Source organism: Narcine bancroftii, unplaced genomic scaffold (assembly GCF_036971445.1).
Source record: "Narcine bancroftii isolate sNarBan1 unplaced genomic scaffold, sNarBan1.hap1 Scaffold_212, whole genome shotgun sequence".
NCBI lineage: Eukaryota > Metazoa > Chordata > Chondrichthyes > Torpediniformes > Narcinidae > Narcine > Narcine bancroftii.
The window spans coordinates 3,296-19,932 of record NW_027211947.1 but is presented as its reverse complement, the minus strand read 5'-3'; the positions used below and the strand labels follow the sequence as shown (position 1 = coordinate 19,932).

The 16,637-nt window shown below is 40.6% G+C and overlaps 1 protein-coding gene across 1 annotated transcript; it reads right to left on the bottom strand.

Moving 5' to 3' along the window:
• Positions 1 to 341: 341 nt before the first annotated feature.
• On the bottom strand, positions 342 to 16,185 carry tlcd2 (TLC domain containing 2). Its single transcript, XM_069912740.1, has 4 exons — positions 16,033 to 16,185; positions 11,850 to 11,949; positions 9,917 to 9,999; positions 342 to 1,945 (listed from the first exon to the last, which is right to left on the bottom strand). Exons 1-4 carry the CDS (start codon positions 16,183 to 16,185, stop codon positions 1,568 to 1,570), a joined length of 714 nt encoding a protein of 237 aa, XP_069768841.1. The 3' UTR covers positions 342 to 1,567.
• Between the last annotated feature and the right edge of the window lie 452 nt (positions 16,186 to 16,637).

Below are 16,637 nucleotides of genomic sequence, written 5' to 3'. Positions count from 1 at the left end.
TCCCTTTCAGACAATATTCTAGACCTCTGCTAATGCTTCCCACATCTCCTTTCATCCTGCAAATAATTTTTCAGATTGAATGTATGATTAGAGGGGCAGAAATCAGACCAACGCTCAATATCTAAAAGTGATGTACGAGAGGCGGGGGGTGGGGGGTATGTTATTTGGGTGTAATTGGGCAGCACTGCCTCATGGGCCAAAAGGGCCTGTTACCATGCTGTATGTAAAAAAAATACTAATCGGCTACTCATTTGGTCTGACCGGAAGTGCTTGGTCTGCCAGTTTAGAAAGCCTGCCTATAATCATAAATGCTTCCAGAAAGAGACATAAATTCACCCGAATGAATGCTTCATGTTTAATATTTTTGAGCAAATTCCACACATTTGTTTTGGTCAAAACATCAAAAATAAATCTCAAAAATTGTTACCTCATTTGCCGCTGGATAAAATACATTAATATTTGCTATAAATGACATTTTTCATACAAACAAAAATAATTACTCCAAACATTGAAAGCTTTACATCACAAGTATGAATATTCAAATACAGTAAATACTTAGTGTGAACATATTTGAAACTCAATTTAGTAATGAAATACCGATACAAATAACAAAAAAAGCCAAAGTTCCAAAAGTGTTTAAGTTGCATACATTGATACATTTCCAAAAGAAATCTAGCCTATGAAGCAATGCACTTCTAGGATGATGACATTCATGTGCTGAGACCATGTCTCATGTAAACAATCATAGAATATCTGCATGTCTATTTAAAACATGCATTCATTCACTCTACATACACCAAAGAACAACCTATCGAACCAAATGAAGAAATTTGATAAACATTGTACTTCATGGCATTGTTCAATGTTTTATTTCCTGTATATATTTGCTGTGCTACCATTTTATCTTCCCCACCCTCCCCCCCTCCCCCCCGCTAAATTTTCAATAATTCAAAATGTTAAGTGAATAATGGTATTCTGGAGGTTGAAATGACAATTGCAGGCATCTGAATTTACAATCCATCACATTGTTTTCTTAGCTTAAATACAATTGACACACTCAAGAATTAATGAATCCCCCTTGTGTTTATGGTTACAAACATTCCAAAAGTTTTTTTTTTAATTCATTTTTGGATGAGGGTGTTGCTGGGAAGGGCAGCATCTACAGCTGGTACATTTTCAAGTAATAGTCGCCTTCATCCTTCACAGTGGTCGAGGTTGTGGTCTAACGGCTGGAATTGCCTGGCACATAACTGTGCTCTGCTTATAACACTCGTACAATGCAGTTCAATGCGAAGTGGAAGATTTAGGAATTTTACTCTTTTGCTTGAAAGAACCATCACAATTAGAATTGCATCATCATTGTAACAATTTCATTTTAAAATATAAATCACAATGTTAGATTTTTTTAAAAAGTGAAGACAAAATATTTCAAATATGACCCACAAGCTGTTCAGAATTTCATATTAACTGAATTCAACCAAATTTCTATTCAAAAGGAACAAAAAATGTTTCCGTGTTGGTCATTAAATCCAAGTATCCGCAGCACAAGTAGAATGTAATTTCAAATTTACTTTTCTTTTTCCTTTTTCGCTTCTCTGCTGGACTTCAGGAAGTCACTTTTCAACAGTCGATAAAATAGCACGATGTTCATCACCGTCATAACAGCCATTCCCACAGTGCCAATGCTGTATATCACCAGAGGGATGTTGTCACGGTTTAGGACCAGCCAGCGAGTCATCCACGCCAGTGTGCTAATGCGGAAGATGACGTACGTTCCCAGGTTGACGATGCTGTTGATGCGGAAAACTGTGGTTTTACGCATGTTGGCCATCAGAAGAATCTGCCTCAGGTGGAGAAGGATCGAGTTGATTTCGACCAGTAAAGCAACTACTGCAAACCCGATGTACTTGTAGAGGCACACAGATATTCCAAAACAAATAATTACCTGAGAAAACAATATTTGGGATCAGGGCTTGTGGAAAACAGAACAAGAAATAGAGACTTTTTAACTGAAGGAAAATTTTTTTTAAAAAAAGGCAGATGCTGGAAATCTGAGTGTGGCAGCAAAACTTGAAAAAATCAATTAGAATTTCAGGACTGATGAAGGGTCTTTGACCTGAAACATTCATTCTGCTTCTCTTTACGTGGATGTTGCCTGACCTGCTCAGTGTTTCCAGCATTTTCTGCCGTGATAACTGAGAAATGCATATTCACTGCTACACACCTAATAATAATTTCCTTCCTCCTTGCAATCACTAAATATAGCAAAAAGTCCTGGTGTCCAGCAGCTATCGGGATTGGTAGATGGCAGATAAGTGAATTTTCCGGATGCTTGAGATTGCGCGTTGCGTGATTGGAGAAATTATTGTCAGTGGGCGCCAATTTTAAACTTTTGTATTTTTTAACCTATTTATTTTCCATTATTTTTTTTTTGCGGTTGCTTGAGGCTGTCTGTTGCTTGAATTCTGGATAACAAGGATTTTACTGTACACCATAAACATGAGTTTCAGTTTTAACTAACAACATTGTTGAAGGAAAATTTTAAGATGTGCAAAGTAAAAAGAGCAATTATGTATGATAACAAGAAACAAGTCAAATGCACATTTATAAAAGCTAAGACGTGATACAGGGAAAAGGAGAGGGAAGGGAAGGAGTGGGTTGAAGGAAATATAACAGAGGGAATGGGAAAGCGAGATCCTCAGTGGAGGGGGATAATGGAATTTGGAGAAGTGAATGTTTATGCCATCTGGTGGGAGAGTTCTGATTCTAGAACATCCAAGATGTCCTCCATCGCAAAACATGCTCTCTCGCTACTGCCATCATCTCAGCCCTTTCTCGCATCTCCTATTTTCCGCACATCTGTCCTGGCCCTTTCCACTCAAGACGCAGCATGAACAAATTCTCCTTGTCCTCATCTACCACCACGCCAGCCTTCACATCCAACATATCATACTCTGCAATTTCAGCCAACTACAATGAGATCCCACCACCTGTCACATCTTCCCCTCTCCACTTTCCACAGGGGCCTGCTCCCTCCACAACTCCCTCAGCCACTCATTCCTTCCCTCCAATCTCCCCCAAGGTACCTACCCATGTGACTGCAGGAAATGCTATACTTGCATCCACATCTCTTCTCTCAATTCCATTTAGGACTCCAAACAGGCCTTTCAAGTGAAACAACATTTCATGTGAATTTGCAGGAGTCAGCTACTGCATGCACTGCTCCATTACGGCCTCCTCTACCCTGGACGCAGTCTGGAAGATCGCTCATGGAGCACCTTCCCTCAGTTCATGGCAATAGCAAAGGTCTCCCAGTGGCAACTCATTTCAATTCCCTGCTCCATTCCCATGCTGACATGACTGTCCATGGTCTCAGGCACCTTCCCTCAGTCCACAGCAATAGCAAAGGTCTCCCAGTGGCAACTCATTTCAATTCCCTGCTCCATTCCCATGCTGACATGACTGTCCATGGTCTCAGGCATTGTCAGACTGAGACCACCAGCAAATAAGAGGAACCACACCTCATGTTCCAACTGGGCACCCTCCAACCAGATGCCCAAACATCAACTTCTCTAATTTCCATTAACCTTCTCGCCAGTGTCTCTTTCTTTCCCTATCCCTCTCTTTTCTCCAACTTCTCCCCTTCCTTCTATCAGAGAGCTACCTTCCCCATGCTTCATTCTTCTTCCTTCCTCTTCCCACCTTTTTACTGGGGCACCTGATTATGTTTGCTAATTCCTGTCAATGCTCTCAGGCCCAAAATATTGGTTACCCTTTATTACCTAAAGATGCTTTCTGACCTGCAGGGTTACTCCAGCACATTTGTGTATGGCACACATCCACAGCATCTTCCTATTTTCTTGTTTAACCACAAGGAAATAATTTCTGCCAAGCCAGTCCTCCCACTTGCTGCAACATAATGAATTAAGTGTGGGCCAATGCAAATTTGAAGTGCAAACAATTGTTTGATGGCATCAATTTTTTTTAAAAAGTGTGATGGTTCCAACTGGGCAATTCTAGCAGGCACTGTTCTTTGTACAGTCTTAATCTTGGCAGGCCAATGGGTATAAATCACACCCAAGGTAGAGAAAGGAGGTAGGAAAAGTACACTGCCAAATTCTACAACTCTGTGTACTAATTAGTAGCCAAATCTACAAGAAGACTTTGCATTGCAAAGGACATAAACAATATTTAACTGTTAGCACCACAGGATGTGCAAAATGATTTCTGACAACCATTCCTGAAAGCTTGGAATTCTTCAACACTTCTCCAGCGAGGCCTCAGCTAAACTTGGAATTTGCATATTTACCCAATTTGCAAATTTTACGTGACAAACTTTGGACTAAACAATGGTTGAGTGGTTGTACAAGTCTTCATTTTGGAAATCTAAGCACAAACCCTACTACCATTTGACAATAATAGTGAAGAAGTATAACTTTCATATGTAATATATTCCACAACATCTTGCCAGCAGGCTTTGAGTTCTGGCCAGATGTGGAATTTTAAGCAAGTTATTTTTAAATGGTGTTCATTCTCAGACATTATACAAGGAAAAATATACTTTCAGATTCATTTACCCATTCAGGTTGGGTTTTACAATGTGGTCTAAGTCATTGCAACAGGAAAATTCTTCAAATAATAATATAATGACTGCAATTCATTCTGATAATAAGTGATGACAGTAAAAAAATATTAAAAATTCACAGGGTTTCCCCGATTCCCTCTCCATCTTTGCTGAGAATTTCAGAGAATGAGTTGAACAACTGTTGACCATTTATGTTGTTTTTCCAGACAAAGTCCTGCTAGGGAATCCCCAAGGAAAATCCAATCCTTAAATTTTATTTATTTTTAAATTTATTTTTAATTTAGACATACAGCACAGTAACAGGCCATTTCAGCCCACAAGCCCATGCCGCCCAATTACATCTGATTAACCTTCAACCCTGATATGTTTCGAATGGTGGGAGGAAACTGGAGTCCCTGAGGAAAGCCCACACAGACACGGGAAGAACGTACCAACTCCTTTCAGTCAGTGAGGGATTAGAATCCTGGTCCCAAATGCTGACGCTGTAAAGGCATTGTGCTAACCACTACACCAACCATGCCACCCTGTTAACCTCTGAACTTCGTTTGGATGTAATCATCCAATGCAGTAACACCATAGGTTTTGTAGCTTTTTACTAATGCAAGGCTATTCTAGTCCAGTAAAACCCCTGTAATCTGGAATTCAAGCAGTCGGCACCCCCAAGCAACCTGCAAAAATTTCACGTAAATTAAATAGGTAAAAAATTGGTGCGCCTCGCAGTTAGTTCACTGATCACGCGACACACAATCTCAAGCACTTATCTCACTTATCCGGCATCTTTCAATCCCCATGGATACTAGGGGTTTTACTATATGAATATTCCATTGTTAATACTCCATCAAATTTAATCTCCTTATGGGGCTTAAAAAGGGATGAATTGACATACATTACGTCTGAGTTTGTTACACCATGATGTCAAATTTCATTCAAGTAGCTAAGAAACAAATTATTTACTTCTCCAGGGAGTTTCTTGGTGTCCTTCCATTTGTGGTTTCTGTGAAACTTGACATTTATTTTGACTGCATTTTCAGTTGTCCTTTAGAGTCACACAGTATCAGATTGAACAATGAAGTAAATAAGGCTTAATATTCCAAATTACTTCTAGATGATATTTCAAAAGCTTTAGTTAAAATGATTTACACTTGGAAAGTCAAAGTAGGTAAATTTCCCAATTCTAGTGGCAATAACCTTTTCTGGTTAAGCTGAATTTCTTAAATTACAATTAGGTCAAAAATTAATTGGGGGATATTTCTCAAAAAGTGTAGCATGTCAGAATAGAATAAAGGTAGATCTGTGGTGATATAGAAATGTTCATAACCTTTTGTACCTCCCAAAAGGATTTGCATCCAATGAAGTAATTACAAGATTCTGTAGATACCATGGTTGAAGTAAAAAAAAACAGACTGCTGGAGAAGCTCAGCAGGTCCTTGATGTAGTGAAGGTAAAGATAAAGAACCAACGTTTTAGACTTGAGCTCTTCATCAAAGTACGAGAAAATTCCGGCAGGCTTCTGAACAAAAGAGTTGGGGGGGGGAGGGGAAGTAGCGAGGCAGGAGATGAAAGGTGGAAAAAGGAGGGGACAGCAGCTTTGGCTGGGTGGGTAGAAGAACTGGAAGGACAGGAAAAAGGGGAGGGAGGAAAAAGCAAGGAGGTTGAATGAAAAGCAAAGTTGATGTTAATGCCACCTGGTTGGAGAGTGCTCAGATGGAAAATAAGGTGTTGTTCCTCCAATCTGTGGGTGGCTTCACTTGAAAGGCCTGTTTGGGGCCCTGGACTGTGGTGACCGAGAAGGTGTGGGAGCAAGTGTTGCACCACTTGAGGGCACAGGAGAAGGTATCGGGGGTGCAATGGTTGGGGAGGGATGCGCATGAGGGAATCGTAGAGGAAGCTGTCCCTGCAGAAGGCCGAGAGGGGAGGAGTGGGAAAAATGTGTCTTGTGGTGGGGTCCTGCAGTAAATGCCAGAAATTTTAGCAGGATAATGTGTTGGATGTGGAGGTCGGTAGGGTGGTAGGAGAGGATGAGGGAGCATTCTAAGTTTGTGGCATCTGGGGGCAGAGGGGGCCAGGGTAGATGAGCAGGAAATGAAGGAAACGCGAGTGAAGGGTGAGTCAACAGTGGTGAAGGGAAAGCCACATTTGTGAAAGAAGGCAAACATTTCGGAAGATCAGGACTGGAAGACCTTATCTTGGAAACAGATGCAGCAGAGACAGAGAAATTAAGAGAAGGGAATGGAATCCTTGCAGGGGACAGGGTGTGAGGAAGTGTAGTCAAGGTAGTTATGGGAGTTGGAGGGTTTGTAGTATATGTTGTGTCCTGAGATGGAGAAAGAGGGATCCAGAAAGGGGAGAATGTTATTGGAGATGGATCAGGTGAGTTTGAGATCAGGACGGAGGTTGGCCGTGAAGGGGATGAAGTTGACAAGCTCATCGTGGGTGCATGAGGCAGCCCTGATGTAGTCAGCGAGTTTCTGGAGAAAGAGTTGAGGGATCTTGTCTGTGTAGGCTTGCAGCATGTTTTGCTCCACAAACAGACAGGAGTACCCATGGCTACTCCTTTGATTTAGAGGAAGTGGAATGAGTTAAAAGAGAAGTTACTTTGAGTGAGGACAAGTTCTGCCGGGCGGAGGTGGGTGGTGGTGGAGGGTGATTGGTTGGGTCTTTCGTCCAGTAAGAAAAAGTGTGGGGGATAGAGACGCAAGGGAATTGGACATCCATCATGAAAACGAGGCAGTTCTGTTCAGGAAATCTGAAGTAATTGAGGAGATGGAGGGCATGTGAGGTGTTGCAAATATAGGTGGGGAGGGATTGAACCATGGGAGAAAAGATAGATTCATAATATGAATCTAGTTCGGTGAGGCAGGAACGGGGAGAAACAATGGGACTGCTGGATGATTGGGTTTGTGTATCTTAGGTAGAAGTTAGAAACTGCAGTGCAAGGGTGGGAGAGAATGAGGTTCAAGCCCAAGGAGGGGAGGTGACTGGAGGTGATAAGATGGTGTTGGAGACAGTGGCTTGATGTGTAGTGGTGGGGTCCTGTGGGATGGAATGATAGCAGGAGGTCTCAGCAAGGATGGGATGATAGGAGGAGGTCTCAGCAAGGTAGAAGTCAGTGCACCAGACCACAATTGTACCACCTTGCATCCAATGAAGCACATTTGAAGTATGTTCCTCATTATAGTATGGGAACAAGGCAGCTAATGCTATACAAAGCAAAGTCTTAAAGCAGCAAACTGGGAACAATCAGTGGTCTTGAAAAGGTCCTGGCCACTACACGATGAAAGCCTCTACCGAGCCTGTCTGATGCGTGCCTCAGGAGCTTTCACCTGAGTGGCCAGTTGGGATCTTAGTTTAATGTCACCTGAACACTGGGATCACCAACAAGACAATGTGTTCAAATCTCTGGAGTGAGGCATTAATCCAGCATATTCTTACTCAAACAATAATTACTTTCCAGTGTCCCACACCCTATACTCCAATTGAGATTCGTTTTGCAAAAACCGTAATCTACTTATTCATCCTGCTCCCCAATGATATCTCAGCCTTTTTTTTCCCAGCCAAACCAAAATCTGATCCATTCTGCGCTGCAATAGGTTTGGTACGCATGCCCTACTTAACTGTTAGAACAACCCTAACCTGCCACATCTCTTCTGTCCAATAGACTTGTTTGATTTATCCAAGGCATTTGAATCAGTGTCTCCACCTGCTACCATGCTATCTCCCCCTCTTTCTGACAAATTAGTTTGAAACCTCCAGAGTAGCATGAACAAATTTCCCTGTACTGGTCCTTACCAGTGACGTTATAATCTGTCCTACAGATCCCACCTGCCCCAGAAGCAATCCCAATGATTTAAGTACTTAAAAGGTAGATTATGCCATTTTGACCGTTTTGAGTTTTGTGTGCCCGATGGAGATGTGGGGGGGCTGGTAGTCATGGTGGGGAGCTGGCTGATGGAGGACCTCAGTTTTCTTCAGGCTGACTTCTTTAAGGAGGGGGGTAAAAGTCCACGTCAGCTGCAGGCTCGTTTGTGGCTGACAAGTTCGATGCGGGACAGGCAGACACGGTTGCAGTGGCTGCAGGGGAAAATTGGTTGGTTGGGGTTGGGTGTTGGGTTTTTTCTCCTTTGCCTTTGTCACCTCACTGTATTTTCTTTAAACTTAAATAAAATACCATTAATTTGCCCAATGCCCAATTGCTTGGAGACTGCAGCTATTTCCACATTTAAACCTAACCCTGATCCTGATCCAAAATATTAATTCTGTTCCTCTGCCATTTCCTTGTCTCCCATTACAATTTCTCCAGTTTTCTATCAGTCTTTTGTCTACTTTGGTCACTCTTTTAATCTTTATACATTTAAAAAAAACTTTTAGTATCCTCTTTGATATTATTCACTAACAGCCTTACATTATTGATCTTTTCCTTCCTAACCACCTTTTTAGTTTTTAAAAAGCTTCCCAGACCTCAATCTTCCCACTATCTTTTGCTTCCTTGTATCCCCTTCTCTTTTGCATTACTTTAGCTTTAACTTCACAATTGTCTAATTTTTCCACTCTCAAATGTCTTTCTTCCTAATATGCCCCTGTCTTGCACTTTCCTCATTTCTCGCAGAAACTCCAGCCATTGTTATTCTGCAGTTTCCTTGATGAACTTCGGTCAGTTCCTCTCTCGTGCAACTTGCTGTACTGAAACATCGGACTTTAGCCTCTCCTTTTCAAATTTCAAAGTGAACTCAATCATATAATCCTAAGGGTTCCTTTCCCTTAATATCTCTAATCACCTCTGGTTTATAACACAACATCCAATCCAGAACAGCCGGTCCCCTGGTGGGCTCATCAACAAGCTGCAGGCATTCCACAAACTCACTCTTCGGAGATCCCACACCGACCCCACTTTCCCAATCTACTTTCATGTTAAAATCCCCTTTGATTATCATAATGTTCTCCTTCTGACATACCTTATCTGTTTCTAGTTGTATTTTGTAATCCATATCTCACCTGCTGTTTGGAGGCCTGTATATAATTTGTCATTCGTGTCCTTTTACCTTTACCATCAAAAATTGCTTGGAGACTGCAGCTATTTGCTGAATAATTGGAATTACAGTACCTCCTCTTACATCTATTGCACAGAAAGTCATATCACAAGGCACAGATGGGTCTCAAGCACTGTGCACAATAAATAAGCGAAGAGATACTGAAAAGCATGAATCATGGTTCATTCAGGACAGGAAACCCCATCAATGATTAAAAAACAGATTATGTGCCATCCAGGCAATATTTGATGCAATGTACTGAATTGGGTGCAAGTGAGTGTATATGTTTTAAGGAATACCTTACCACAGCATGATGGAAAAGCAGTTCCCAGGAATGTTGCAACTTCTGGTTCCACAACAGGTCTGTGAGATCATGGATAAAATAACCTGCAAACCAAAAATAAGAATGAGTTGAAAACTGTGGTTCTCCCGGCTACAATGTGATCTTTGTTCTCAATGCAACGATTGTTGATTTTTTTGAACATTTTGGGCATTTGCTTTCAGCAAATACTCTGATATGATTAGTAGCTTAAAACATTTCCTGACAACAGGTGTTGAACAAAATTACTCAAGAATGAAAAATTCAGAGAAAGTATTTGTAAACAAATAGCGCAACATTACGATTTTCCCAAAGACAGCATTAAATGGACTTCAGTAACAAGGAGCTCAGTACAGATAATGCTCATGTTACAAGCTGGTTGTGTTCCTACAAAATGGTCCACTGCTCTATTTTCCATGCCACAAAGTCACATTAAGTGCACACGCACCGAGAAATGTGAACTACCAATAGATAAATTTTACGTTCATTTATTTTTTCCCCCCCTCACACAAATGTTGTCAAAGCAGATTTTTATTCCAGATCACAAATTTTTTGGGAGTCAATTATGAATTTTGAAGGGGTGAATTTCAACAACCAGAACTACCATTGCACATGGTCACCTATGGATCAATATTTACAGTCTATTTTTGTTGGAAATACTTTCTCAGATTTCAGCGTGTTTAACATATTCAAATAGATGAATGGAACAGAAGAATTATATGGCACAATGCACCTTCAAAATTATGACCACAGAATCTACACCATTTACAAATCAGTTATAATCTTCCAGAGAATAGCACTTTTTTCACCCCTATTAAGGAAAAGAGCCCTTCCACCCAACAAAGTTTTATTTGAGGTCTTGTGTTAGATATTGTGCAAAAATTGCAGCAAAATGCCAAACAGGAATGTGAAAGTGACCTAATAATCACTTTCTGCCACATTAGTGATAACTCCACAAACACTGGGAAAAAAAGAACTTAAAATATAATTTTACAAATGAAACTGAGAGTGCACCAACTATGCCATTGTTACACAAGAATTTCAACACATTTTTGTGCAAAATCTTCGGAGTGGGATTCAGACCCAAAACTATGTAACTCAACAGTAAGATTCCTACTCAATGAATTATTGCTGACCAGCTCCAATACCACAATCAGATTGTATTTATAGCTCTATTCCAAGTTGCAGGAATTCAGGCTGAAAGATGCACTAAAACTTGGGTGTGTTCCTGCAAGGGTTTCTGGGAACCATCACAGTCCAGGATACTGTCATCAGTAGAGATTGAGGAGCTGGGCCCTATGTAAGGGGCTAACAAATGTTTCACTAATTCTATGTTTGAGGTTGAAACATTAATGATGTTGATCTGACACGGAGGCATGGTAAGGGTATGTAATGAATCACTTGCTGTTTTTTTTTTATAAAAGATACACAGCATGGTAACGGGACCTTCCAGCCCAATTAGACCCATGTGTCCAATTAATCTTTTAACCACTGACATCTTTGGTATGTGGGAGGAAACTGGAGCACCCAGAGGAAACCCAAGATGAAGCAGACGCAGGGAGAACTTATAAACTCCCACAGACAGCACCAGTTTCGAACTACACGTAGCGTGCCATCCTAATTATAAATATAGATATTATTTTAGGTATATTTTAATGCCTAAAGTATAATTTTTGGGAGAAAAGACTTGTTTGGTCTTTTAATAGTGGACAGTCGTCAAATTTATATTTTGGGTCAATTTAAAAATATGCAGCATTAGGATCTTTCTAAGTTCTTATTTTTTGACAAATATTCAATACAAGACTCTCAAAATAGAGATCTAAAAATACATCAGCCTTGCTAGGATTAAATAGCTGATCACGTTTCATCTGAGAGCAATTCTGTTCAGATACACATTTTTAAAAATTTCAAACATTACAAGATTTCTTGGCATCCAAGTTTCCAGCCCAGTTTCTGTTTTCAGACAGCAACTTTATTATTGTAGCATGCTGAATTGTAGTTGACTTTGCGCCAGCCAATCACCCTGTTCAAACCTACGTGAACTCAAAAATAATATTTTAAATCTTATTTAATTCTCAGTAAAGATAAATAAGAGAATATGGAACAAAAAGAATCCAGCTGATGTTTTGCAGTCCACCAATCTTTAATGGAAGGAAAATGCTTCACCGGATCATCATATTTCTTAAATTTAAAAAAATTTAAACATTTAAATTTAGTCATACAGCATGGTGACCGGCCCTTTCGGCCAACGAGCCCATTTACCCAATTGACCCACACCCCCGTACTGTTTTGAAGGGTGAGAGGAAACCAGAGTATCCTGAGGAAGCCCATGCAGACAAAGGGAGAACGTACGAGCTCCTTACAGACAGTGCCAGGTGAGTACCTGGGTCACTGGCGCTGTAACAGTGTTGCACTCACTTCTATGCTAACTGTGCCTTCCTTTATGAATACTGCATGGTGAACGAAACAATAGCTAGATATTCTATTTGTCGACATGAATTTCAAAAATACTCTTCACTTCTGAATGTACCAGTTATTATGTTTGACATTAAATTTAATACACAGCTTTTATTTTGGCCTTCCATAATTGAACTAATATGGAATAATGAAGATGTAATTGCTTGCTTTGCCAGATAATCCTGTTACGTCCTTCAAACCTATCTAGTGGCTAAGAAATTAAAAACTTGATTGAGGGCAAAGCCAAAGGTGATGTTACCACAGGCAAAATGTACAGGTGACTCAATACTGCATGAGGATGTCATCTTTGTTAAGAATACTGGCGTTGGTAAGGGATGGTGTGTGGGACGGGCGTAAGGTACAGTAAATATACCTGCACTTCTGGGGCAACATTAAGTTAAATGGAAACAAAGCGAGTTCAAAGTCTAGCTGCTCACTCAAGATCTTTCGAAATAAACTGGGGATTGTAGGTCAATTGGGTGTAAGTTGGGCAGCACGGCTCAAATGGCCTGTTACCATGGTGTATGTCTAAATTTAAAAAAATTTAAGATCAATAACCAAATGGGAAGAAAGAAAATTACAGAAAGAGTAAGACAGAAACAGATCAGTGGCAAAAAAATAATTTATAAAGTGATGTAAGATGATGCAAGCATGATGAAAGCAAGCTTAAGATCGTATTTATCATAAAAATAACATTGGTTTTGATAATAAAGAAAAAGGAAACTGGAAGGAAATATCAAATAGGATTAAAACTCCGCGTTTGCTTTGGAATTATCTCATTCCTTTCGGGAAAGAAAAATCAAATGTACTACAAATGATTAATGAAGGAAAATGGATCATATCAAGTGGATTTCATATCAACGTGTTCCAAGCCAATAAATGACACAGATCTGGATACCTGCAAGATATCGTGGGTAAGTCTTAAAGGTTTAAATCTGATGTGACAATTTATTTATTGCACTGAGAAATCTAATACCGACAGGGGCTCTATGTTGTCGTAAGGGCCTGTGCCAGGGTGAATTTTTTTGGTGAGATTGCAGTGAGGTGCACTTGACATCATGGCTGTGCTGGTAAAACTGAAAGGAATGGATTTCAAAGGGAAAGTTTCAGATCTACTACAGTGTACATGTGACATTACTGAAACTTTTCCTGTGGGCGAGGCAGAATTACCACTAATTAGAAGTGAAAAAAAACCCATACACAGTATATACATGTAAACAAATAAAGAACCATAAACAGATAATGAATGTAAACAAACTGACTGCGCAATAGAGAATAAAAAAGAAAATCAGTAAAGTGCACAAGTAAGAGTCCTCAAATGAGTCTCTGATGTCGTTGAGGAGTCTGACGGTGGAGGGGGAGCAGCTGTTCCTGAACCTGGTGGTGCGAGTCTTGTGTCACCTCTACCTCTATCCTGATGGCAGCAGTGAGAACAGAGCATGTGTAGGTAGTGCGGGTCATTGACGATTGCTGCTCCTCTCTGACAGCAGCGCTCCCTGCAGATGTTCTCAATAGTGGGGAGGGTTTTGTCTGTGATGTCCTGACCTGTGTCCACTACCTTTTGGAGGGCTTTACGTTCAGAGGTATTGGTGTCCCCATACTAGACCGTGATGCAGCTGGTCAGCACACTTTCCACCACACCTCTGTAGAAATTTGCCAGGGTTTCTGGTGTCACACCAAACCTCCTCCTTGAGGAGGTAGAGGCACTGACATGCTTTCTTCACGATGCCATTGGTGAGTTGGGCCCAGGAAAGCTCCTTCGAGATAGTCCAACGGCTAGAGTTAAACATTGCATGAAGGAAGATGGTGATAATCGTTTTTGGTTAATCATTCTAGCTCTAGGTTATCATTGTACATGTTATAACCATAGAACATTACAGCACAGAAAACAGACCCTTCAGACTTTCTAGTTTGTGCTAAACTATTATTCTGCTTGTCCCAAGGACCTGTTCCAGTCCATATCCCTCCATATTCCCTCCCATCCATGTACCTGTCCAAATGTTAATTCACTATTAAAATTAAGCCTGAATTCACCATTTCGTCTGACAGCTCGTTCCACGCAAGAACAGGGCATGGGTCACAATGAGGTAGGGTTTGTGAAATGAAGAGATCGTCTTTTACAAATAAGAGGTCTGTTGAAAATTCTGATAACAGCAGGAAACTGCTCTTGAATGTTGCTGTGTGTGTTTTTTTTTCAAATTCAGGTTGAAGCAATAATATAAACTGCCACATAAAGCAATTCACATGGGAGCCAAGATTCAAACAAACACACATCGGGTGCCGCCCACGACAGCTGTTGTGCTTGATTGTTAGAAATCAAAATCATGTGGCAGATGGAAAACCATTTTCTGAATGCAAAGACTTTACCAGGAATGGAAATGTGTATGCAAGCATTTTTTAAACCCCCCACCCCCCTCCCTGAATCATCCTGAGCTGTTCCCACACCCCACTCACTAACTGATCACAAGTGACTTCAGCTGTGCTGTCAGAACACAGCTGACTGCCAGTGCTTCCTTCCACAAATCATAGCATTTCCAGCTGTCAAGAATGGAGGACAACCTGTCTCTGATACCAGTTAGAACAACAGATTACCGCACAGAAACAGGTTTCTTTGGCCCTTCTAGTCAGTGCCGAACCATTTTTTTTTTTTGCCTTGTCCCACTGACCTGCACCCAGTCCATAGGCCTCCATACCTCTTCCATCCATGTACCTGTCCAAATTCTTGAATATTAAAATTGAGCCTGCATTCACCACTTCAGCTGACAGCTCATTCCACACTCCCACCACTCTCTGTGTGAATAAGTTCCGCCTCATGTTCCCTTAAACTTTTCCCTTTTCACTCTTAGCCCACGTACTCTGGTTTGTATCTTACCTACCCTCAGTGAAAAAAGCCTATCTACATTTACTTTGTCTATCCCCTTCATAATTTTAAATACCTCTATCAAATCTCATTCATTCTTCTACATTTCAGGGAATAACTCCTAACCTGTTTAACTTTTCCCTTTAACTCAGTTCCTGAAGTCCGGGCAACATCCTAGTAAATCTTCTCTGCACACTTTCTATCTTATTGATATCTTTCATGTAGTTAGGTGATCAAAATTGCACACAATACTCCATATTTGGCCTCAACAACATTAACATCCCAATTCCTTTGCTCGATACTTTGATTTATAAAGGCCAATATGCCAAAAGCTCTCTTTATAACCCTATCCACCAATAATCCCATTTTTAAGGCATTCTGTATCTATATTCTCAGATCCCTTTGTTCCTCTGCACTCCTCAGTGCCCTACCATTTACCATGTATATCCTTTCTCAGTTTATCCTTCCAAAATGCAACACCTCAGACATGTCTACATTAAATTCCATCTGCCATTTTTCAGCCCATTTTTCCAGCTGGTCCAGATCCCTTTGCAAGCTTTGAAAGCCTTCCTCACTGTCCACAACTCCTCCAATCTTTGTGTCATCTGCAAAGTTGTTGATTCAATTTACCACATTGTCATCCAGATCATGACATAGACAACAAACAGTGGTTCTGGCACTGAACCAAAGGCACACTACTAGTCACAGGCCTCCAGTCTGAGAAGCAATCATCTACCACCATTCTCTGGCTTCTCTCTGGCCAATGACAAAGCCAATTTACTACCTCATCATGAATATCAAGCGTCTGAATCTTCTCGACTAACTTCCCTTGTGGAACCTTGTCAAAGGCCTTACTAAAGTTGACGTCGACAACATCTACAACCTTTCCTTCGTCAACTTTCCCAGTAACTGCCAAGAAAAACTCTACAAGAGCCATGATGATTATCCCTAATCAGTTCCTGGCTATCCAAATACTTGTATATTTGATCTCTTAGGATACCTTCCAATAATTTACCTACTACTGACATCAGGCTTACTGGCCTATAATTTTCTGGGTTACTTTTGGAGACTTTTTTTTAAAACAATGGAAGAACACGAGTACCCTCTCATCCTCCAGAACCTCACCTGTGGCCATTATAAATATTTCTAGCAAGTCCCTGCAATTTCTACACTTGCCTTAAAAAGTACTAAAGTCTCCCTACCCCATAGCCCTCTATTTTACTTTCATCCGTGTGTCTGTCTGAGTCTCTTAAAGAGTTTCTAAGAGTCCCAATGTTTACGCTTCCACCACCATCCCTGACAAGTCATTCTAGGCACCCAAGACTCTCTGTAAAAAAAAAACTTACCCCTGATATCTCCCCTAAACTTCCCTCCCTTAACTTTGTACAT